General features: G+C 52.4%; 1 protein-coding gene across 2 annotated transcripts in view; it reads left to right on the forward strand.

Annotated features, from left to right (window-relative positions):
* Positions 1-22779, forward strand: part of Pax7 (paired box 7) — a 90908-nt gene extending 68129 nt beyond the window's left edge. For both annotated transcript variants that reach the window (XM_005352934.2, XM_005352936.1), the window contains exons 8-9: positions 13906-14152; positions 22664-22779. In XM_005352934.2, the coding sequence (XP_005352991.1) occupies positions 13906-14152; positions 22664-22779 (363 nt within the window). The remainder of the gene's footprint in view (positions 1-13905; positions 14153-22663) is intronic.
* Positions 22780-24215: the final 1436 nt, after the last annotated feature.

The raw sequence follows: 24215 nt of genomic DNA on the forward strand, positions 1-24215 counted from the left end.
AGAGAGAGAGAGAGAGAGAGAGAGAGAGAGAGAGAGAGAACACAGAAGACTAAGAGCAGAGGGATGAATTGGGGTTGGGGCTTGGTGACAGGGGCAGAGGCAGGGAGAGAGAAGCAGAGGGGAGGCAAAGGCGCTGTGGTGAAGGCTGATGGAGGGTCAGAGCCCTCCCGCAGAGAGGCAGAGATCAGGGATCTGGGAAGGAGGGCCCAGAGCATGGAGGGGGGAGGTGAGCGCAGGTGCTGAGAGGGGTCGGAGGGCTCTGTGAGGAAGGCACCCAGCTTTACTCTGTAGCCAGAGGAGCACAGATTGGAATTCCAGCCCCACCAGCACCCAGCTGTGTAACCTTGGACTGCCCTGTCCACCAGCTCAGCAGCAACACGGGACCATTGTGTAGCCCCATGGGGTGAACCGCTGGAGTCAATCTAGCACAATCTCCAGGTAGTACTGCACCCCCCTCCCACACACACACACATCAGAGCAGGGACTTTTTCAGAGTTGCCAGGCCTGAACCTCAGAAGTCCTGGCTTCCCAGGATGGCAGTGGTGGTCCCCAAACTCCCGGACTCTGAGGTGAGAAGTCCTGCCCTTTTGCCAAGTGTTTTCCTTTAGTTCCAGATAGTACCCTGACAGATGCTTCCTGTGATTAATGTCACCACCTCCTAGCCCTGGGACCCGCTTTTCTTCCCCAAGCCATGGCTGGCTGTGGGTGGGCAGTACAGAATCCTGCCTGGCCTTTTCGAATCCTCTTCTGGTCTCTCCTTTCCCTAGGATCCCACATGAACATGGGGTACAGACCAGTGATATGGGAGGGAACCCAAGTTTTCAGATCGCATCCCAAACCTTGAGGACCTGTAGTCTAGACATAGAATGGCAGTAGAGGGGACCCTGCATAGCGGGAAGTACTGCCAAGGTTAGGGGGTCTTGGCCAGTTTAGAAGGTTGCTGTCAGATTTGGGGACCACAGTTAGAGTTAAAACTGATCATGTCGAATCAGAGAGCATTCTTTGAATAAAAAGCAGTGCTTACTAGCTATGTGATCTTAAGCAGCTGACTGGACCTCTCTGTGCTGCTAATGTCCTAGGTACTCTGAGGATTCTATGTGTACCCGGTCTGAGTCCGCGGTCAGAAGACAATGATTTCAATTATGTATAGCTATATTTAGAAGTGCAGCCAACTCCAGGGTCATGGAGTGGGGGCTCAGATTGGAGCTGGGGATATTAGTATAGCATTCTAGTTCCTCCCCGTGTCCCCCCAGTCCCTCCCTTTCCTGTATAACCATATAAACTGAGCTGTCAGCATCCCCATCCCAGCCAGTGAGCCCCTATCTCTAGCCGCATCTCTCCCGCCCCAGGATGGGAACAGACAACATCTCAGCGCGGTCCCCAGCCTCTTGTTTGTTTGCTATGGATTCCTCCATGCCGTGGGCACGTTTTTTTTGCTAATTTTGTAGCTGCCTTTATCAAACGAGGATTCACAGGCGCCTTAGCCTCGATAAGTGGATTAGTCTCTGCGCTAAACAAGGAGGTGCGGGGGCGTGGGGGCTGCGCCACAGAGGAGGTTTGTTTCCGGAAGAATGGAGACAGCGTTCTCTGCCCCGTGCGGGGTGTCTGAGGCGCTAGAAGGGCCATCTGCACGCCTTGTCTCAGCTTAGAACTTGCTTGCTGGAAAGCAACCAGGGAGCCAAGGGGAGGGGCTAGGAGTTGGGGGGATTGGGTGGGAAGGGGACTCTGGATTCTTTCCAGGCATACGATCCACCTGGGCTCATCATACTGAGCATGGGAGCACTTGCCTGGATGGAAATACTGTCTCCTCCCTCCTTCCCCTCCAGCTTCTACTTTCTGTCTTCTCAGCCTCTTCCACTGTGTCTTGACTGGGGATTCAGGCTCAGCTCTTGCCGACTTCCCTAATCCAATTGAACAAAACCACAGCAACAAATTTGCAGGCCCTGGAACTCCAGATGCAAGAGACGGGTCTGTTCAGAGGCTCTAGAATATTCCCTGGAGCTTCCTTAGCATTGGTGATCTCTGGGGAATGGCTCTCTGGAACCTCCAGGGTACCTCCCAGTCACCCCAGGTTGTAGCTGACAGTGCTTCCCCAGAGGCCCCAGAGTGTACCTTTAAAGTATGTGTTAGCTCTTCAATGTTGGAGCCATGAGACGTTAGATTCATGTCAACTTGACCCTTGGTCTCCAGGAAGTTCCACCATGTTTAGTTTGTGACTTTGCAATGTCTCGTGATGGCCTACCAGGTGTTGAGTCTGAGAGAGGAAGCAAAGAAGTCTGGGTGATCAAGACAAGTCACAGACACAAACAGGGAATCTGGGGGAAGGTTCTGGATCAGGTATAGCTCTTTAGAGATCAAGGCAGGCGGGAGCCAGATAGGTGAACTGGGTAGAGCTCAGAGGAGTCCCAGAAACCTGGGGATGAAATAAACAACAAGAAGGAAGAAGGTAGAAGCATGCTTGCTCAGATAAACCATGAAGGCTGGTTGAGAAAGTGGGGTGAGGGACCCCACTGGTTTCTTCCCCCAGACCCTCCTTAGTGTAAGTGGTTGGGGTGTTCAGCTCTCTACTCTGTGCTGGCTGAGGGGCATAAGAAGCAGAGGTGCTGAGAGAGGAAGAAACAAACAGGCGGAGCGGAGCACCACGGGCCCTCAGCTGGTCCTTAGCCGCTCAGTCTCCCAAGCTGCCTCCAGCTGAGTGTGATTTTGCTATTTATTTACATGTAATTATTGCTATGAGGTGCAGATATTAACGCTGTCAAGAGCAATTTGCTCTGACATTTTTCATTCCCTCAGTGCCCCCGCCACTCTTGATGGGGCCCAGGGCTCTCCCTGCTTAGCCATGGCGCGCGCTCGGTGGCCCGGCCCAGAACCACCCAGCCGGCAAGGAGCTGCGTCAGAGAGTTCACTGGGCTCTTCTGCAAGCCCATTAAGCTCTGAAATTGAATTTGGTCTGGGAGAGGGTGGTTGCTCCCCACCCTGCTTCAGTTCTACCAGCCAGGCTGGCTCAGGGCCTCCCTGCCCTGCCTTCCACAGACAAAACTGGTGGGCAAGGGCAGGCTTGCTGAGGGCATGGGCTGTGGGGTTTGAGGGTAGCAGATTGCAACAGAGAGAATGATAAGGACCTTAAGGGCCACTGACAGAGAGGCAAGTTGCACATGGCCTCGGTCTCACGGATACAGCCTAAGATGGATGTGGCCACTCATGGCCTCGGTCTCACGGATACAGCCTAAGATGGATGTGGCCACTCATTCTCTGCCTCACCATCTGGCCAGCCAACAAGAATGGGCGAGGGAGGTGGGGCAACAGGGAAGTTAGGGGGAAAGGAAGTGACCTGAGTTTGACCCTCAGAACCCGTATCAAAAGCCTGGTAAGGTGGTGAGCACCTGTAATCTAAGTGTCGAGGTAGAGGCAGGAGGGTCAGGTTAGCTCCATGTTAGTGAGAGACCCTGCCTCAAAAAAAAAAAACCTACGGTGGGGGTCACAGAAGAGAAACATGTAAGGTTGTCACCTGGCCTCCACTCCCATGTGTATCAGTGCATATGTGCACACACAGAGGGAAGGAAAGAAATGCTGAGTGGCCCTGGGGACAGGTGGCTGGAGGGATGTCACAAGAAGAGTTTGCTCTGTAGCCCGTGAGGCATCTCAGTCACTGTGAAATAGGAACAGGATCTGGGCTGGCCCCACACTGCCTCCCTCCAGGAGGTGTTAGGAATGGGATCGGCTTTCAGTGTACCTTATGGTATCCACAAGGAGCTAAGCATACTGATCTCAGTAAGCCTCTGTTTCCTTTTAGTGTGTGTGTGTGTGTGTGTGTGTGTGTGTGTGTGTCCCCGTCAGTCCATCCATGCAGGTGTGTATAGGCACTGTGAAAGCCAGAGAGGGCACCAGATCCCCTGGAGTCAGACTTGCAGGTGGTTCTGAGCTACCTGGTGTAGGTGCTGGGAACTGAACAGCCAGTGCTTTAACTGCTGAGCTGTTGCTCCAACCCCTAAACAGCTGTTTTTCATTAGGCCCACACTTCACAGGGTCAAGGCCGTGGGGTGTATGGCTGGCTCCTCCTCGAGCTGAACAGGAGGTGTCCAGAGGTGTCATGGCAGCCTGCTCATTCGAAGATGTCTGCTGGGTGGAGGGACAGCCCCACTTCAGAAAGATTGAAGTGTGTGTCCCTGACCTGGTGTCTTTCTGATTGGTGGAAAAGAATGGCTGCCCACACATAGTAGATGGGAAGGAGTAGCTACCTGCACACAGTAGGTATCTAGCAATGTGGGCCTGTCAGTTTAGGGGCCAGATAGAAGAAGCTGAGACCCATGGGTCCTTTTACCCTGTTGTGGGGAACTGGCACTCTGGGCGAGCAGCAGGCCTGAACCATCATGGCTGTGGGTCCCTAACGCACTGTGATGCATGCCAGCTTGTCTGCCCAGACACTAATGAGGCCTCACTGCCACCACTCAGTCCCTGCCACCACCAATCTACAGATCCTCTCTGACAATTATGAAGGGGACACCACACACACACACACACACACACACACACACACACACACACACACGGGGGGGGACGACTGAGGACCCCTCCTGCTTTCCTCTCCTTCACCCCTCTGCTGCCTCCTCCCCCTCAGCTTGGCCAATTAGGCTCCTGACACCTGGAGCCGCTGACAAACTGTTTCTGTCACTTGCTCTCTGTCTTTCATTAGGGGCAGCAGAGGAGGGGGAGCAGGCGAGGGAGGGGAGAGCGATGGGATCTTTCATGCTTAGTAAGGCCGGCTACATTAATTACAAAACGGCCATTTGCCGCGTGAAACTCTGCTAATTAAATTTATGCAATCATTATCTTTAAATAGTCATATCTTTCCCAGCGATCGGCTGGTCCCTTCCTTCCCAACCCCTCTGCCACTGCTCCTGGCAGTCGCTCTAATCCCCTGGCCGTGTTTATCCAGCTATCAGAGATGCTTTTCCATCTTATCCTCCTTTACCCACCCCCTACCCCACGTGGACACCCCCAACCTAGGCCAGCCTAAGGATCTGCCCAGGGAGGGATGGCTAAAACCTCCACCATGTCTCCAGATAGCGGGAGAATGGCACTTTGTCAACCAAATACCAGATGTCTAGATATGTTCTTGACCTCCAGCAAGAGGTCATCCCGTCCAGGATGTCCTGTCCTGCCTCCTGCCCTGCCTCCCTAGCTCTGTGGGCTAGGGAGGGGTCCCTAGAGAATCTTTAGGATTGGGGGGGCATAAGCACACCACTAAACCTGCCCCTTTTGCTTTTCATTTAAGCAAGCCAGATACACGCCAGGCCTGGACTAGAGAGAAAAAAACCTCCAGTCCTTGTTTTCCTCCTGAAATTGCTCAGTTCAGCCAATGTTTGTTGGACACCTACTGTGTGCCAGGCACCCAGTCTGTCCCCAAGCAGCTCGTGCCCATCCAGGACGATGGCACATGGCCCCGATAGAATGCGTAAGTGTTGAAGTGTTTGTGTGTTTGGGTGTGTGCTGTGGACATGTGAGTGAGTTTGCCATATGCACAGCAGCAGCCTAAGCTTGGGAAGAGTGTGGGGCTACCGGAGAGCTGAGGGCTGCCTCTGTGAGGTGAGGCTCCAGCCAATGAGGCAACAGGCTCTCCTTGACAGGCTCTCCTTGCTGGGCCTTCTCCAGTCCCTTTGGATTCCAGGAGGGCCTTCCAAAGTCTCCCCTGGATCCCTTCTGATGATCCCAGAGGGAAAACTCTTTTCCCCTTCCTCCTCACTCCAGGGGATCTTGCCTGCAACCCTTACCTTGCACACATACACCAAACTCACAGGTATACTCACACGTGCACAAATGATATATCTATGTACACACAGATAAGTAGTACCGTGTGCACAAAAAGATTCTCCTAGGAATGTATAATGCTCCCCTGTGCACACACATCTTGAATACGATAGTCCTTTGTGCACACACATGCACAACTGATGCTCATGCACGCACGCAGTTAACAACTATGAGAACATGCACTCAGTCCTTCCATACACATGTGCGTGCATACATAGCCCTCACACACATGTGATAGTCACACCCATGTCTGCATGCAGACAAAAAGCCTCTATGTGGTATTCCCACGTATACACACATACACACAGCAATCGTGCGTATACACACCTAACAGCATTGTGCATTCAGTACTCCCGTGCACACATGTGACCCATACACATGGATTGCACACCATACTGAGCTGCTGAGCTGATTGGTAGAGCATACCTCAGCACAGGGGAAGACAAGAGCATAGCACTGAAAGCCAGGGCTCGGGATCTCACTATTATTTGCCCCTTAAGTGACTCCAGGCAAGCCCCAGAGCCTCAATTTCCTCATCTACCCAGTAGAGTAACTGCCTCAGAGTAGGCCATGGGCTTGACAGGGACAGGCTCTGGGAACTGGAGGATGCTATGCTTCAGCAATTGAAGAACTCTCTGGAGGCTGGAGGGGGGCAAGAGTGGGGTTCCATGTGAAGTGGGGGATGGGGTGGAGCCCCTATACGCTGGTGAAGGGGCAGGGCTGGGGAGACCTGGGAGAAATCTTGTTTGGAAGTTCCGAGTCAGCACCCGAAGCCCATTACTGCAGTCCACAGGGGGCGTGGGGGGCATAGATCCTCTTAGCAGAGAATTGAGAGTCGGGAGAGGGAGAGGGGAGCAGTGGTAGCTGGCTGCCTGGGTGGGGGATTTCTCAATTGCTCTAATCCCAGCTGGAGAGAGGCAGGGGACCAGCAGGAGGGAATGCTTGTGTGTGTGTGTGTGTGTGTGTGTGTGTGTGTGTCTATGTGCTTGTGTGTATTGAGATTGGAGGAGGGGATAGAGATGCGTAGATCGGCACAGGAGAATGTGGAGGTGAGAGGCTGTGGTGTGTGGGAGTTAAGTGTGGATCAGTTCGCCTCTGTGCGGTATGTGGATGACTCATGACCTAACATGTGTGTGTATGTGCGCATATTTGTGTATGTGCATATATATGCGTGCACATGTGCATTTGTATGTGTGTGAATTGTGTATCCTCCATGTCTTTGCCCAAGTGGCCCTGGCTATGTTTTGAGGCTACCAGTGTAACAAGCACAGAGATGACTTGTAGTGTGTCCCCATTGGAGTCACCTGGGGATATTAAACAATATTCCCAGGATCCAGACAGATGATACCAGTGAACAGCGACATTTTTGCACAGCCCCCAACAAGCCCTGTCTTCCATTCCTGGCAATGGAACAGCCGGTCACCCGTATGTCCCCACTCTGGCCTGGCTACTTTCGGAAGTCACAGTGACGTTTTTAGCAAAAGGTTGAGCCAGGGATGGAGCTAGACCTGAAGCTGGAGGAGCAATATTTTGTGTGCCATATCAGAGAGTCCTTTATGACCAAACATAGTCTGACGGACGGTGGCAGTAGGAGTGGGTGGGGGGTGGCAGTAAGCCCTTTACTAAAATGTGCCTGCAGAGGTAAAAGGGTGTTCTTGATGGTAAAGCAGGAAAACCTGCTTGGGGATCAGAAGAAAGTTATCCCATCTGTGGATACAGGCTATACGTGCCTGTACCAAAATGTGAGCGTCCCAGCAGCTCAAGTCTAGGAAACCTCATAGACTTACCCCAAATCCTCCCAGCCACCTCCTCTCTAATGATGACTATCATCATGCCTGAGGGGGTGTGGCTTGCTGAAGTGTCCCATGCCTGCTCCCTTTTGGAGACTGCAGCCCGCTCCTAGGTAGGATGGACCCATCCCAGAGCAGAGCCAAGCTTCCTCCAGAAACATAAAGACAGAGCCGAAAAGGACACATTCACCCAGGTGGCTGTACTCTCTAAGGTTCATTTCCATCTCAGGGGGTCCCAGGGCCCCTTCTTGCTCCTCCCCTTTAACCCAGGTTTTAGCGGAACCAGCAGGGAGGGAGGACAGCCGGGCTGACTGGATGCTGGGACATCCTCACTGCATCCTCTTCACATCAACACTCTAGGCAGCTGAGTTCCACGCTATTCCCATCACAGAGACGAGAAGACCAAGGCCTGGTAGATTAAAGAGCTTGCAGCAGGGGTAGTGGGGGAAGAAAGTGTGAGGGTCAGAGTGGGGGCAGAGTGGGCTCAGCGACGTGGTCTCAAGTGTCTAAACTAAAAGACCTGATCCTGAAGCCAGGCGTAGGAGTGTCTGTTTGCAAGCCCGGTGCTCTGCAATTCACCGTTACTTTTAACTACACAAGGAGTTCTGGGGCAGCCTTGGACTATATGCAACTGGATCTGGTAGGACAGTTGAGTGTTCGAGGCTAGCCTGGGCTACGGTGAGACACCTTCCAATCTCCAGGAGGATCCCCAGCCTTTCTGCCTTCAGCTGATCTAGAGCCCTTGGGGAAAGAACTGTAGTGCTCAGGGCCTCAGAGAAGGAACAGTCTCCAACCTGCAGCTGGTCACAAGGGTGGGGGTGGGGGGGGTTCTTCGACCTAATGGTTGCCCTCCCGTTACCTTCTCAGTCCTGGGCCCATCTCCTCCCTCTCCCCGCCACCCAGAGCTTACCTACCACACAGCCCTGGTTTAGCTATGACACCTCTAATTTCAACTCCGCTCCCCAAGCCATGCTGGGTTATCACAGAGGGTGCAGAGCTCCAAGCTCAGGCTCTTCCGTCCCCAGGCCCTCGGGCCAGCTCAGGAATGGAGGGAATTAATTACATTCTACCATCCCCTTTTAAAGTAGGGGAGCGCGTTGGGGCGTCCACAGAGGAGGGGCTGCAGAGCAGAGGCTGTGGAAGGAGAGGCACCCCTGAAAGCAGCAGGCCTCTCCCCAGGGGCGGAAGAGGGTGGGTGAAGCTGGCCCCTTATTGATTTAGCCAGGTCTGGGCTGGGACTGATTTGGGGAAGGGGGTGGGGGTGAGTGCGCCACGGGGTGGGGGGGGTGGTGAAGGGGGAAGAAAGGAAGAGAGAGGAAGGTAAGGCTGTCAGTCAGGCTGACGGACAGCCCCGAGATTTGCCTTCAGATAAAACCTTACAGATGTGGAGGTCAGTATTGATTTTGAGTTAGTAACGGTACCTTACCAAGAAGTAATACATTAGTGAAAGCAAGGTCACCAAGATAAAGCAAACCCCACCCGGGAGAGGCCTCGGCATTCCTGAGGGGGTGTACATTACCGCATGAGACCAGTACTTCCTCAAGTTCAAAAGTGTGCAGGCCCAGACCTCCTCCGCTGGGCCCCACTGTGGCAAGATGCTTCCTGCTTCTGTGACAGAGAGACTTCCTGCAGAGGTCCCCAGGGCTCTGCACCCTCAGTGCCGGGAAGACCCCAAAACCTAGTAGGAGCACCACCTGAGAGACTGAGACCCAGGCATAAACCCTGGAGTGGCCACTAACCAGCTGTATGAAATCCATTCCCTGGTGCCTCAGTTTCCCCATTTACAGATTAGGGGTAGAAAACCCATTTGCTAGAGACCATTTACAGCAATGACTTGGTACCACCCTGGCTGAAGCCTCTCCTCCATGGTAACTGCCCGGTTCTCTTAGGTTTTGCCCTGTCTGTTTGCTGGAAAGGGGCTCTGGGGCAGATGAAATGGAAACCATTTGATCCACAGGCCTCCAGGGACTCGGAGCCACTATTCACACCTACCCCAGATGTGGATTTGATTTGATGTTCCAGGCCAAATCCCATTGAGCAAATCCCATTATAGGAAAAGCTCCCTGGGCCGAGCTGTCTGTTAACCGGCAGGGTCCAAGGCCTTCGGAGCCACTGGGCACCATACAAACCCCTTCCTACAAAGGGCTGCAGGAGGCCTCATAGCTCCCAGGTCTCCTCGCCGTGTAGCCCTGGCTGTCTTGGAACTCACTATGTAACCAGGCTGACTCTGAACTCTCAGAGCTCCACCAACCTCTGCCACCCAAGTGCTGAGCATCCAGAATCATGCTCCACTTAAAATATTTTTAAAACGAGTTCATTACTTTCCAGTGTGTGTGTGTGTGTGTGTGTGTGTGTGTGTGTGTGTGTGTGTGTGTGTACCTTCATGAGTCTATGTGCAAAATGTCCATGCAGGTGCCCAAGAAGACCAGAAGAGGGCGCTACAGTCCCTGCAGCTGTACTTAAAGGTGATTGTGAGCTGCCTGATATGTGTTCTGGGGATCAAACTTGAGTCCTCTGCAAGAGTCCTCAGCCATCTCCCCAACTCCCTCGATGTTGACCTTCTGGCTGTTTCTTAAGCTTATTGGGTGTGCTCTCACCTTGGGGCCTTTGCATTTGTAGATTCCCCTATCTGGAAAGCCCTCTGCTGAGCACATCTTGCAATGACTGGTTCTTTTGAACTTGGTGGATATGAACACTCGAGACAGGTCTTCCCTAACCCCGCTCCCACCTCTCTTCCCCCACCCCTCTGCCTCCCGTGCTCTGCCGCCCCATGCCCTTCAGGGTCTCATCCAAGTGGTCTCCGGTAGTCCAGATTATACTTTGTATCTGTCTGCTTCTTTGTTGCCAGCTTCCTTCAATAAACTGACAGCTTCAAGAGGGAGTTGGGATTATCCTTTGGGATGTCCTAGTGCTTGGCTTAGGGTCAGGTGCATGATAAATGCTCAGTAAATATTAGAGCCCTGTATGTGGATTCAGCGAGCCCTCTGAGCTCGCTGTGGGCTGCAGATACACAGCACACGCTGGAGCCGCGAAGCAGTTGAGAGCGCGTACTTTGTGCCCATCGCAGCATCCCGTGATACGTTTGCTGGATAACAAATGAGTGCGTGAACATTCTTGGCTTTGGAGAACACAACAATGCGGGATCGCAGAGGGGCCTGAGAAACTGGACTTAGCAGGGAAACGTGTGGTCACAAGAAGCCCTTGCTGGAGCCCTTGCTAGTTCTCAAGTGACCCCGTCAGGTCTGGGTACCACGTGTGTGGGTGTCTGTCATAGAGAATATGCATGCATGAGGTCTGTGGAGTACCGCCTCTTCTCCCTACCCACCCTTCTCCTTTCTACTTCCCCCACATCTTTTCTGAGCTGATGGTAAAGGGCGGCATTAGAGACGAGCTGAGCCCCAACCTCCTCCAGGATCCTCCCACCCTGATGTGTGCTCTGAAAGAAAGGAAGGGGCCGCTGAGTCTATTCCTGCGGCCCAGGCTCCCTATAAGGTGTAGTGAGCTCTGTTTGTAGGAGACAGGATGAGTGACAGTGTCATCATTTAGGTGGAGAAATGCGGTCTTGATTAGGAATCAAACACAGCTGGGAATGGAGTCTCCCAGGCCCGGATCAGTTTTAGAGTCCTGAGTTCACCCTGGAATCCCTATACGCACCCCACAGCAGGTTTCCCAGCCTTGGGGACACCCATCTGGAAGATCTGAACACCACAGACCCAGGTCAGGGTTTGGCTGTCGTCACATCCCCAAAACGCAGCACCCCGCTATTAATCCTGCCCTGCCAGAGATGTCAGAGGCAGGGCGAGCCTGCGAGCTGTGCAGACAACTCAGAGTGGTCCAGGTGCATCCCACACAGTTTCACGCATCCCTTTCACACCTCCCCGAAGACTCAGAATATCTTTGCCATCTTGAAGGAGTCCGCACGGTTCTGCCCAGCCTAAAGATCCCACCAGCAAAGCCTATGGGCAGCTGCTATCCCCTCCTTCCGGCTCTGCTTAGGGTCAGGTTCACAAAGTCCGGGCACCAAAAGAGGTGCTTCTCCTCTTCTACTGGTTCCCCAAAACCAGATAACTACATCCATAGCCATGGGGTGATGCCCTCCAAAGGGCCTTGGATGGGACAACTTGATCCTTGGGAATCTGTGGCAGGTGATCTGAGCCATGAACCGGGCCCTAGCCTGCTGGCACCCTGGCTGGCTGTGAGATCTCTGTGGACCCCCCTGCTTTTGCCTGAGAAATGGGTTCTTAGCTCTGTCCCATATGTCTCCATAGTGTTCCAGATCGGGGACTGTCATGGAGGTGAGTGACTAAGGAGAGGTGTGAAGGGAGGGGCCGCTGAGGAGCCTGTGAGAACAGGACCCTGTTTCTCAGGCTCTTAGCCTGAGCATGTCCAAGGCAGAGCATGTCCCAGGCAGAGCTCCCTTCAGCCTCCCAGCCACCCTCTGACTCAGCCACCCTCACAATCCCTTTCCATGGGACTTCAGGAGACATGGGATTTCCGGGCTGCCTACGCCCCCTCAGTTACGCAGCTGTTAAGTATGAGAGCCCTGCCTCCATCCAGGGCTTGAAAAACCTGTGTGTCTGCCCTTGACCTGTTCTTCTGCCTCATCCTGTGCAGGCCAAGTCATGGGGAGACAGATGTCCTCAGAGGGTTCTGGCTTCAACTTTTCTTGGACTGGCAGCTAGTCTTATGCCTAGAGACAGGTGAAGAGGTCACATTCAAAGCTATCTCTATCAAACCCCTCAATGTTCTGTGCTGTGAGGATCTTTGCTTATTGCCCAGACAGTTTGGTTCCATTCTTCTGCTTCAGTGGGCAAGGGCCAGAACTCTGAAGTTCCATGGCCTTCAACCTAGGGTACGAGGCTAGACTTGTTATCAGTATCTGTTGAATGACTCAGTGAGCACTCCAATGCCCAACATCCATTCTTCAGGATGAGTTCCTAGAGATCAGTCTGGGGGTCCTACTGCTGAACCAGGCTAAGCAGACTCATGGGTGAAAGCCAGAGACAGCAGAGATGGGTCAGAGGGTTAAGGGCTGCCAAGCCTGATGACCCAAGTTTGATCCCCAGAACCCACATGGTGATTTCCTTAGGTTGTCTTCTGATCTCCACATGTATGCTATGACATGCACCCCCCAACACACACACACACACACCACGCAGACACACAAACACACATGAACAAATAAAATATTAAAAGCACGGGCTTTGTGCTTTGGTATAGAAGAGGTAGGAGCTCAAAGTCCAGAGTCGAGAATGTTACAGTCAGCATGACAAATGTGTGTGGGGAGGTCATGAAGCCAGGAGGACCAGCCTCACTTCAGTGTGTGTGAAGATGGGTATCCCAGTCCGATGGGGGAGGCACAGTTAACTAATTATCAGAGGGAAGCCCCCTGACTGATGAAAGAGACATGATCATCTAGTTAGGAGACTTAGGAATGCACTCAGCAACTCAGGCGCAATTCCACCGTTCATTCACCCCTGATAGGCCTAGGGTGTCCATTATCTAGTGAGTGCATTTGCTCATTCATGAATTCATTCATTCATTCATTCATTCATTCATTCACCCCTTCAGCTGATAACCCCATAGAGCCTTTTACCTAGTTAGTAAATTGATCTCTTGTGCATGTGTGCATTTATTCGTTCTTCCATTCATTCATTCATTCAGTCAGACGCCTAGATAATCGGCCCAGACTGCCCTTTGTCTAGTTGGTGCCCATTCGCTCATTCATTCATTCATTCATCCAACTGATAGACAAACCTTGTGTGTGGCTAGCGTGTTTGTTAGTTCAGAGACATATACACCCATTCATTATGCATTCATTCACTTCTTCACTCAAGGAGCTGATGGGTCCAGGATGCCCCTTTGTGAAGTTAGTACATCATTCATGCATTTAGCCCTGGTTTATTCGTTTAGCTGATAGGCTCAGAGTGCCTCTTGTCTCGTAAGCACCCATCCCTCATTCATTCACTTGTTCAGTCAACAGACCCAGGATACCCTTATCCAGTTAGTGAAGTTACTCATGCATACATTCATTCCTTCATTCATTCATTCAGCAGAAGGCAGAGGGTAACCCCCTCAAACTAGGCCATAAGGGACAGAAAGTGACAAAGGGCCTGCCTTGCTCCTGGAGCTTCTGATAGGGACCAGTCCCTTGGGCCCATATTGGGCAGGGAAAATACTGAAGACCAGCATCCATTTCCTACACAAGGCTGTTATACTGCTGAGGTCTGCCCTGGGCCTCTTGGTCTGGTCCTTTCGTGATGGTGCCCTGGGGTCCAGCCTCTGGCACTGCCTGTCTCTCCTGCAGGTGATGAGCATCCTCAGCAACCCGAGCGCGGTGCCTCCACAGCCCCAGGCCGACTTCTCCATCTCTCCGCTCCATGGAGGCCTGGAGTCTGCTTCTTCTATCTCAGCCAGCTGCAGCCAGCGGGCCGACTCCATCAAGCCAGGAGACAGCTTGCCCACGTCCCAGTCCTACTGCCCACCTACCTACAGCACCACTGGCTACAGTGTGGACCCTGTGGCTGGCTACCAGTATGGCCAATATGGCCAAAGTGAGTGTCCCCCTTGTTGCCCACCTCCAGTGGGCGGCTTATTCCTGGGCAAGGTGGTGGCCAGGGTGGAGGGGGTTTCTTTCTTTTAAAATATTTAAAATTATCTTAGTTTATGTGTATGAAGGTTTTGTCTGCCTGTGTGTCTGTGTACCACGTGCGTGCGGTGTGCCATGGCCAGAAGAGGGTGTCTGATCCCCTGGAACTGGAGTGACAGATATGTGTAAGCCATACTATGGGTGCTGGGAACTGAGCCCAGGGCCTTGGCAGGAGCAGCCAGTACTCTTAACCTGGAAGAGCAGTCAGTGCTCTTAACCACTGAGCCATCCCTCCAGCCCTCATTTAAATCTTAAAATAAGCCAGGCAATGGTGGCTCACTCCTTTAATCCCAGCACTTGAGGGGTAGAGGCAGGTGGATCTCTGTGAGTTCAAGGCCAGCCTGGTCTACAGTGTGAGTTCTAGGACAGTCGGGACTGTTACACAAAGAAACTCTGTCTCAAAAAACAAGCAACAAAAATGAAACTATTTTTTTTTAATTTAGTTTTATTTTTTTGGTGTTTTGCCTGTATGTATGTTTGCATGAGGGTGTTGGGTCTTGGAGTTAGAGACAGTTGTGAGCTGCCAGGTGGTTACTGGGAATTGAACCAGGGTCCCCTGGAAGAGCAGTCAGTGCCCTTAACCACTGACCCATCTCTTCAGCCCCTACAATTTTTTTAATTGTGTGTGTGTGTGTGTGTGTGCGTGCGTGCGTGTGTGTGTGCATGTGTGTGTGCGTGCGTGTGTGTGTGTGTGTGTGTGTGTGTGATGTATGTGAGAGGAGGCATGGACTTGGACTTGAGTGGGGGGGTCAGAGAACAAATTCGGGGAATTGTTTCTCTCTGTCCACCTTTACATGGGTTCTGGGACTCAAACTCAAGGTTGTGTTTCACCCTTTGAGCCATTGCTCAGGCCCAGATGTCCCTTTCACAGGGAAAACAGAGGCCCTTCAAGGAAGCAGAGGTACCTAAGATGTTCTGAGCTGCCCGTCCAACCCGCTCACCTCTGAGTGAGACTCTCACTTCCATCCCGAGAGCCACAAACATCCCTGCATTTTCTAAAGGCCAAACTTTAAAATATAAGAAGAACAGGGCAGGGTCATTTTTATTAACATATTTTATTTAACCCGATATACCCAGAGCAGGTCACTGCTTCACACAGTCAAGATGTGATTACCCAGGAAACAATCTATCTTCTTTTGTTCAGACTGCCTTTGAAACTTTGTTGCTATCTGTTAGTGATACTGGGGCTCGAACCTAGGACCTTGCCCAAGCTAGAGAAGAGCGCCACCACTCGGCTACATCCCCAGCCCTCTATTGACTTCTTACTTTGAGACAAGGTCTCACTAGAATGTCCATCCACACTGGCCTGAACTCACTCTGCAGCCCAGATGGGACTTGACTTTCTGTCCTTCATCTTAAAGTGCATAAAGGGGCTGTTGGGGACGTGGTACGGCGCACCCAAGTCCTTCTAAATAGATTTGTAAGTTTTCAACCATGAAACAATGAAATTAAAGATCAGTTTTTGAGTTTGAATGACATAAAACTGACATCTGAGAGTCTGCTCCCCATTGCACTAGGGTCAAGTGCAGGACAGCTAGCTGCATGTGGCCAGTGGCATGAAGTGGGGACCATACAGTGGGGGATCTGATTCCCTCTTCCCCATATGCATGGGAGGATGGCTTTGTGTAGAGCTCTGCCTTCTGCATGACTCTCCCTCCCCCGGGCTCCAAGGTTTCACATACCCATTCCAGCCATTGTTCCCTTGGCATCTTGCCTTGATGTAGGGACAGCGGACCCTCAGGCCAACAGCTGGACAAGATGGGCTTGACCACAACCTCTGGCTGCCACCTGATAGGGCCAGCAGCAGGGCAGGCCCAGACAGGATGGGGGAGCCAAAGGTCACAAAGCTGCCCTCCTGCCACCTCCCAGCAAAGACCTCACCTGCTGGTGTCAAACTAATCAGGAGAGCGTGTGGAGAGGGTGAGGCCTCCAGCCAGAGGGCATCCTCTCCTCCAGCTGCCGCCTGCCCCTGCCACACTGACCTCTGCTTCCTGAGGCCCCCAGCCCACTCCAATCACATGGCCTTGGCCTCCACGGTTAAATGAGGGCCAGCTGTGTGGACCTCCACCTCCCATGTGCCTGTGTGCATGCTTGCATGTGTGTATGCATCACAGGTATGTCACAGTCCAAGTGTCTGTACACAGCTATGTACAAGGGATGTGACTTGGATTAATTCAGCAGCTGCAAAATGGCCCCATATTTGCAGAAAAATGAGTTGCCTGTAAGTGTGTAAATTTGTGATGAACATTCGTGTTTACATTTATCTTTAACTATATGCAAATACATACAAATGACCATTCTGTGTACCCACTGGTACATGTATATGGTTTTGCATGTATGAGCACACACAGGCACATATACATATGACAGACAGCATTTAGTAATATGCACACATTTAAATTTTTATAGGTGGGTTCTTAAGGGCTTGTGTGTCTATATATGTGTGTGTGCATTGACATGTGTGTGTATCCTTTGTGTACAATGAGTATGCAGATAAACATTATTGCGTGCAATCATGTATTTTGGTGTGTGCATGTGCATAAAGGCGTCTATTATTAGGCATGTGTGGATGCTTGCATGGTTGTGCTGTTTGTGTCTGGATGTGTATATGCTGTGTCTGGGCATGACTGTGTATGCAGTTTTATGTGTGACTATGGATGTGTGGGACTGTGAGTGTGAACACACGTGTGAGAAGCAGATTTACATAACCATCTGTGAACAGGATGCACCCATGTGCACAGAGCCTTTCCAGTGGGTCCCGGGTTGACCTCCTGACCCAGCACATGTTCCCAGCCCAACACACGACACACATGCTCTTGATAAAACTTTTGAGAGCAGCAGCAGCAGCATGGCCGGCCCCAGGCAGGCGTTAGTCACACCCGGAGCCTGGAGCCCCTGCCCTGCTCCAGGGCGCCTGCCCAATTCGGAAATAAAATTAACCCCAAAGTCGGTATGGGGGTGGTAGGGGAGGGGGATCAAAAGAGAAGGGGCCCAGGAGGCCAGAAAGGAGAAGTAGTTGCCCTCCCTCTCCTTCCTCGCCCCTCCCCTCCTTTCCCTGCTCCTCTGTTGCTGCAGGGAGCACTAAGGACTCCTCTTGGGCCATCTTCTCCAGCCCCACATAGACCCCACTCACTGAGGCTCTTCTTCTGCCATGGACAAGATACACATCCAGCCTCAGCTTTCCCACCTGCAGGACGGGTGTGGGACCAGACAGATCATCTCAGATGTCACTCCATCTCCTTTTCTGTTGACATTCTGGAACAGCCCAAGAGCATGTCATCTTCCCATTAACTACCTGCCAACATCCCCAAGCACACACAAGGCCAGGTTCCCTGATCAGCTTAGAAAGTCACGCATCCTGCACACACTTCCCTATATTGGTCCTGACCCACCTGTCACCTGCTGCCTCTTGTTCAATGCTTGAGTTTCGCCCCTGCAGCGCTGTGCAAAATGTATGCTTATTCACATAGCTTTCACAGTTCCTGGGTCCTCAGCTTGCTCGGCTCAGAGAAGTAAGCAGTGTTCCCAAGGTCCCACAGCAGGGGGATTGTGACTCAGCTTTCCAACCTCAAACCACAGGTGGATCCAGTTTCGTGCAATACCTTTGCTATTCATTGGCGCACACTCGCTTTCCAGTGTGCAGACTCGTGTATGTGAGTTCCACTGAGCATGTGCGCAGAGGCGAGGCATAGCTGTGCAAAGTGCGTGTGCAGGAAGGGAGGAGAAGTGATGGTTAGTTGAGCATCTACTATGGAGTTGACATCCTAGCTACACTACCACACAGAGCCGTATGCTTGGTAATTCCCACTGCTCGCTACAGAAATGGCATCTAGAGAAATCACCTGCCTAAGGTATTGGTGGGTGAGGTAGCCTCGCCTGCCTCCTAGCCCTCACTTTCAGGCGTCCTTGGAACATGGACCTGACCCAACTCCTGTGCAGCAGAACCCTCCCCCGTCTCCTCGGGCCCCTCACCTTCCCAGGGACACCTTCACACCTTCTTTTCCTGCTCTGGCCACGTCCATCCATCTGCCCATCTCTCAGCGTCCCTAGGGTGGGTGGGGGCAGGAGGCCAGGGACGGGGCACATGGTAGATTAATATGGCCCCAGTGTTCCCAGAGGCCAGGGCCACACTAATGATGGCGCTGATAGAACGCAGGAGTGTGAAAAGAATTTTAATAGATCTGACAACTCTAATAAGAATTTGTGTCTAGAAGGGTCCTCCTCTGGGGCCGCTCGCTGACGAGGCATTGATGGCTGAGATTTGTTTACGGGTTGGCATTGCTGGCCCATCTCCTGCCAACTCCTGATTAATGTAATTGGAGATGTTCAGAGCCCAGGCAGGGTGTGAGGCAGGAGAAGGGAAACACGGAGGGACAGAGTCCCTAATGAGGAATGTCACCTCCCTGCCTTCTCGCCAGCCCCTTGGCTCTACCCTAGGAAGAGGCAAGCAAGCCCTACAGTTGGCCCCTTGGGTGCTCTAGAAGTTGCCAGGGTCAGCAGGAAAGTTGCTGGGAAAGCTCCTACTGTGTGCTGGGGGAGGCCAACCAGGGAGCAGGCATAGAGTGGGTAGAGGTGCCAGAGGAACGACTCTTTATTTTTCCTGCATTTATATATGTGTGTGTGTGTGTTCACGCATGTGGAGTTGTGCTCATAGAGGTCAGAGGTCAAGCTCAGGCATCATCCTCAGACATTGTCCGTTTTGTTTTTGAGACAGCATCTCTCACCGACCTGGAACTTACCAAGTAGGCTGTCCATCAAGCCCTGGGGGATCCAGCTGCCTGTCTCCCCAGCATTGGGTCCAGCTTTTCTGCATGGGTTCCATCCAGGGATTCAGTTTTCACATCTGCACAGTTCTGTCCACAAAGCCATCTCCCCAGCTCCATGGGTGTCAACTTAAGCTCCTCCGGGCCACTCGTGAAGTGTTAGTCTGGACTGGCAACTGTCCCTGCTTCAGTTTCCATGTGTAGGAAGAGGGAACTGTCCTCCCTGAGGCACAGAACTCATGTCCCCTAGTACACAGTAAGAGCCAACTAAGTGTGGACTCTGCCTTTGCTGTTGTCCCTCCCCAGGGACAGACCCCAGAGCCCATTGCAGCTTTAACTAATGATGAGGTCATGCCAGAGCCCAGCATGGCATAGACTGAGGCGAGGTCGGCCACTGCCTTCTGTGACCAAAGAAAGGTCACCAGAGGTGATGTGTGCCCTTAGTAAGTTCGTGACATTGACTGAAAAGGAAATGAGACTATGTGGGGGGAGGGGGCAGGCAAAGTACCTCAGTCTTGAAGGTCGTATGCATATAGAGGGTCATTTCCAGGGATGCTCCTGTCTCAAGGTCGATTCCAGGAGCTGCTGATGAAGCCCAAGGCTAAGGAGCTGCCACCAGGCTTCCTGGGTTTGAAAACATGGGAGAAAGCAGCTGATTTTAGTTACAATCCCCAAGGACCTTGGCTCTACCTCTGTCAAACTGGGAAAAGGGACAGCCATGCTACCTGGTTTGTAGAGCTGGAATGAGACCCGAAAGCACCCCAAGTACAGGGCTGGGGGCAGAACAGCACAGGACTAGCTCTTTGCAGCTTCTGGTTCTATCTCTTCTGTGCTTGTCACCCCACTGGGAGGGTGGCTTACTGGTCCCTGCACCCTGGAACCCGAGGAGAAATGACCGTGTGGGCAGAGCTGCGGGGTCTTCCCAAAGCTAGAGCTGGGAATCCCACGCTGCCCACAGCTGCCTCTGCTCTCCCAACCAGAGCCTGGGGCTGAGTGAATGACGGTACAGACCCTTAAGCCCAGGAACTCATCACAGGAATTCCTCCATTTACCCACCTCGAGCCCGACTAGCTGAGGCACAGACGAGATCCAAAGAGACCTCAGGACATCCTTTAGAGTCTGAGATCTTGTTCTGAGCCCTCTGTGACAGTTTAAAAAAACATTGCCCCCACCCCTTTGCAGATGGATAAATAAATCTAAAAGGGAAGATAGGGGGTTTTTTTTTTTTGTTTTTTTGTTTTTTCGAGACAGGGTTTCTCTGTGGCTTTGGAGCCTGTCCTGGAACTAGTCTGTAGACCAGGCTGGTCTCAAACTCACAGGCCTGCCTCTGCCTCCCGAGTGCTGGGATTAAAGGCGTGCGCCACCACCGCCTGGCTGGGAAGATAGTTTGCTCACAATCACATGGCCAGGAATGTGGCCACCCTTGGCCACCCCTCCTCCATATCACCATTGAAGGGCACATTTATTCTGGGCCTGCGCTCTACCCTCGGAGGCTATGTACGTGGAGTCTTTTAACTTTCTCAGCAGTTCTTTGGTCCAGATGCTATGTCCCATGATGCCAGCAAGGAAACTGAGGCTGAGGTGGTGTGCCTCAGATCATATTCAAGGTTGGCAGTCACAGAATTGAAATCCAGGTCATTTGACACACACACACACACACACACACATACCGTGTGACATAGCTCAGCTATTGAGATTGTCCCTCTGGCCTCCCTGGCCTAACCATCAGGCTGTGTCCATCACCTCTCAGTTTTACCCTTCCCACCCCAAGGTGCCAAGCTTGGGGAAGCACAGATACTGTCTCCAGGGAGCCCAGAGGGCAGGTGACAGAGGGAGCCTTGTGGTGCTTCATGCACAGCTTCCCATCATCCCCTGAGTCCTCTGTGTCATGGGAGTCCCATAGGGTGCACTGGCTACAGTCTCAAGGCCCTGCCTAGAAGGCAGCATCCTGCACCCTGGGAGGCTTAGCCACATGCCTGTCAAGTGCCTTGGTCAGGACAGATTTCTTCTAGAGCTTCAATCAGGACAGGTCCACATGCAGGCAGGCAGTTGTAGCTGTGTATGACGGACACCTGTGTCTCCCTCTTACATTCACAGAACCTGCATTTGCATGGGTGTTCCCATTTGGGCATCCACTCACAAGGGCACGTGGTTCACACATGTGTGTGTGCTTGCTTGGTGTGTGTATCAAATGGACATGCATAGGCATTCTGTATGAACGGTCATTCTCTACTCAGCATTACCTTGTGAAGACACTCTGGTTCCACTGGTCTCAGGGCACCCCTTACCACCACTCATGTTCACACCTCATCCCCACCAATGCCAGCCTGTCTTCACTGAGGTGATGGGCCGTGGGTCTCAGCCCCCACTCTTTCTCCCGACGGCCCCCTTGGCTCACTTGCAAAGCCACTTTGGCTCTTGATCAAGGGCGCTGCTTGGCCTCGTGCATGAGACACTCTCAGGGTCCAGCACAGGTCAAGAACCCTCATCCTCAGTGCTGCCTGGACTCACTCAGCGGGGTTCACTAGCCTCCCCGTGACCTGGATATCCAGAGGGCTTGTGGGAAGGGAGCTTAATTCTCCACTGAACACTGGGATGTGTGTCTGTACTTGCTCACAGGGTCAGAAAGAGAGCCGGGAGAACAATAAGCTTTGAGTAAAGACCTATAGAGTGGCTGGAAAGGAGGTGAGGAAAAGAGATCCGTGAAGAGATCAGTGGAGGAAGAAGGGGTGGGAGAAGGGTGGAGGGGTTTGAGTTTTAGTTCTGCTGCTGTGGTGAATACCCTGGCCAAAAACAACTTAAGGAAGGAAGGGGTTCACCGTACTTACAATAACATGTGATAGTCCGGGATAACGGGGAAGTTAAGGCAAGAACTTGAAGCCGGTCACATCACACCCACAGTCAAAAGCAGAGAGAAACAAATGCACTCACCCCACCTTGCCTTTGGCTAGCTTTCTTCTTTCCTATACAGCTTAAGGCCCCCTGCCCAGGGAATATGTCACCCACAATGGACTGGGTTGATTAATAATCAACTGGCAGTCCAGACAGTTCCCCACAGACACGCCCACAAGCCAGCCTGATCTAGGCAATTCTTCCAGTGAGGCTCGCTTCTCGGGTAATTCTAGGCTGTGTCAAGTTGACAATAAAACCTAGCCAACAGAGGATAAGGGAAAGATGGACAGATGGACCGGAAGATGGAATAAATAGAAGAATGGATAGATACATAGTATGGATGGAAGAACAGAAGGCTAGGTCGGGAGATGGAGAGCTGGAAGGAAATGTGTACAGATGAGTGGACAGAATAATGGACGAATGGAAAATGGGTGGATATTAATTGATGGGTAACCAGACAGACAGAGAGAAAATGGATGGATGGATGGATGGATGGATGGATGGATGGATGGATGGATGGATGGGAAGACAGACGATAGATGGTTGTAAAAAGGGATGGATGAATAGACATGTAGACGGAAGAATGAATGAATATAAGAATGGATGGATAGATTGTTAAGATGAATGGGTACACAGATGAATGGATGGACAGAAGATGGATGGGAGGACAGAAAGATGGATGGTGGATGAATGGACAGGTGGACAGAAGGGTGAAATGAAAAAAAGAACCTCAATTTCTAGAAGCTTCTCTCTCTTTCCAGCTGCTGTTGATTACCTGGCCAAAAACGTGAGCCTGTCCACACAGCGCCGCATGAAGCTTGGGGAACACTCCGCTGTGCTGGGACTTCTCCCTGTGGAAACGGGCCAGGCTTACTAGGGCCCCTGGGGCGACTTGCCCCAGCTAATGGCCCAGCCTAGCCCTTTCCAACCCCTGAGCTCCTCACCTCCGTTCCTTCATCTCCCTGGGGTCGAAGAAAGCCAGGGAAGAAACCCTTTCCCTTCCCACAGGTGGCCCCCTGGAGACAGACAACCAGTGTGTCATATGCCCATGGTTAATGACCTAGAGTGGCCCCTTGGGTCTGCCCTCCCCACCCCCATCTCCTCCAGAGAGGTTCCTAGCCATCCTGCAATGACCTCCAGCTCATATCCATTTCTCAGTGTCGTGGCCTTGGTCCTGTCTCTGCACAGAGACTGAGGGTCAACCTGAACCGAGCACCTAGTCGTCAGAGGAAAATGGTACCAACAACAAGGCCCTGAAATCCTTGGCCTCTGAGTCCTGGGTGCCACAGAGGCAGGTGGAGCTCACCGGGGTGAATCTCTTGCTTAGCATCAGAACTGCATCCTCTTTCGCTGGACACTGAGATGAGCCCCCCAGGGCGTTCCCAGGAGAAAACAGGCAACATCTCAGTTTTCCCCAGGAATCCAGAGGACTTTGGTACTGCCCCCCCCCCGCACCTCTGCTGGACATCAGGAGACAACAAAGAGCTTCTACCAGGGGGCGGGGGCGCGGAAGCAGAGATTGCTAGCCATGGGCTATCCCAGAATGCCAGGCCCCAGGTCCAGCATCAGGAGGTGCAGGACTCCTCGGCTGCAGTCTGTCAGAGGCTTGCCCACTGCATCAGGGCCGGGGGAAGCCCACAGAACCTGTTGGTTTCCTCAACTGGTAGGAGAGGGGAAGATCGTGAGGTGACAGGAGGCACAAGGCAGGCTCAGAGGGTCTGAGGGCCATCTGCCTTCAAGTCCACACCACTGGAGTCCTGCATACCATCTTGCTGGCAGCTGGGAACCTGCCTCATGCATTCTGAAAGTGGGGACCTCCTCTCCCAGCATGTAAGCCACTGGATACAGAGAGCCTTCTCGGACCAGGCAAAACTGCTGGTCGCCCCCCCTCCCCACTCCCGAGAAGATGCTCCAGTCTCCCTGGCATCTCAGTGGAAGGCCGTGTCCATCTCCTTTTCAGAGTGGCACTTTTTTCAGTGTTGGCTGCTCTTGGTCAGGAGGCTTCTGTCGCCTCACCAGACACAGTGTACCTGGGGCACGGTTTTTAAGTCACCAACCCTAGGCAGAGGAAGATGCTGAAAATCTCAGCAAAGAGGATAAGGCACTTTCCTTAAACACTCCAGGTTCCTTGCACTCCACCCTCTTTTAGAGCTGGGTCTTTGGGGGAATGGATTGCTCAGGCCCCCAAGGTGTCCTCCCTGGAGCTCTTCATCACACCCCCTATTTATCAATTGTGCCCATCTTTACCCTCTCCCTCACTATAATCTACACTTGGACCACCTCCATCTAGTGCTGGGATGCCACAGCACCAAA

The sequence above is a fragment of the Microtus ochrogaster genome, chromosome 10 (genome assembly GCF_000317375.1).
Source record: "Microtus ochrogaster isolate Prairie Vole_2 chromosome 10, MicOch1.0, whole genome shotgun sequence".
Lineage (NCBI taxonomy): Eukaryota > Metazoa > Chordata > Mammalia > Rodentia > Cricetidae > Microtus > Microtus ochrogaster.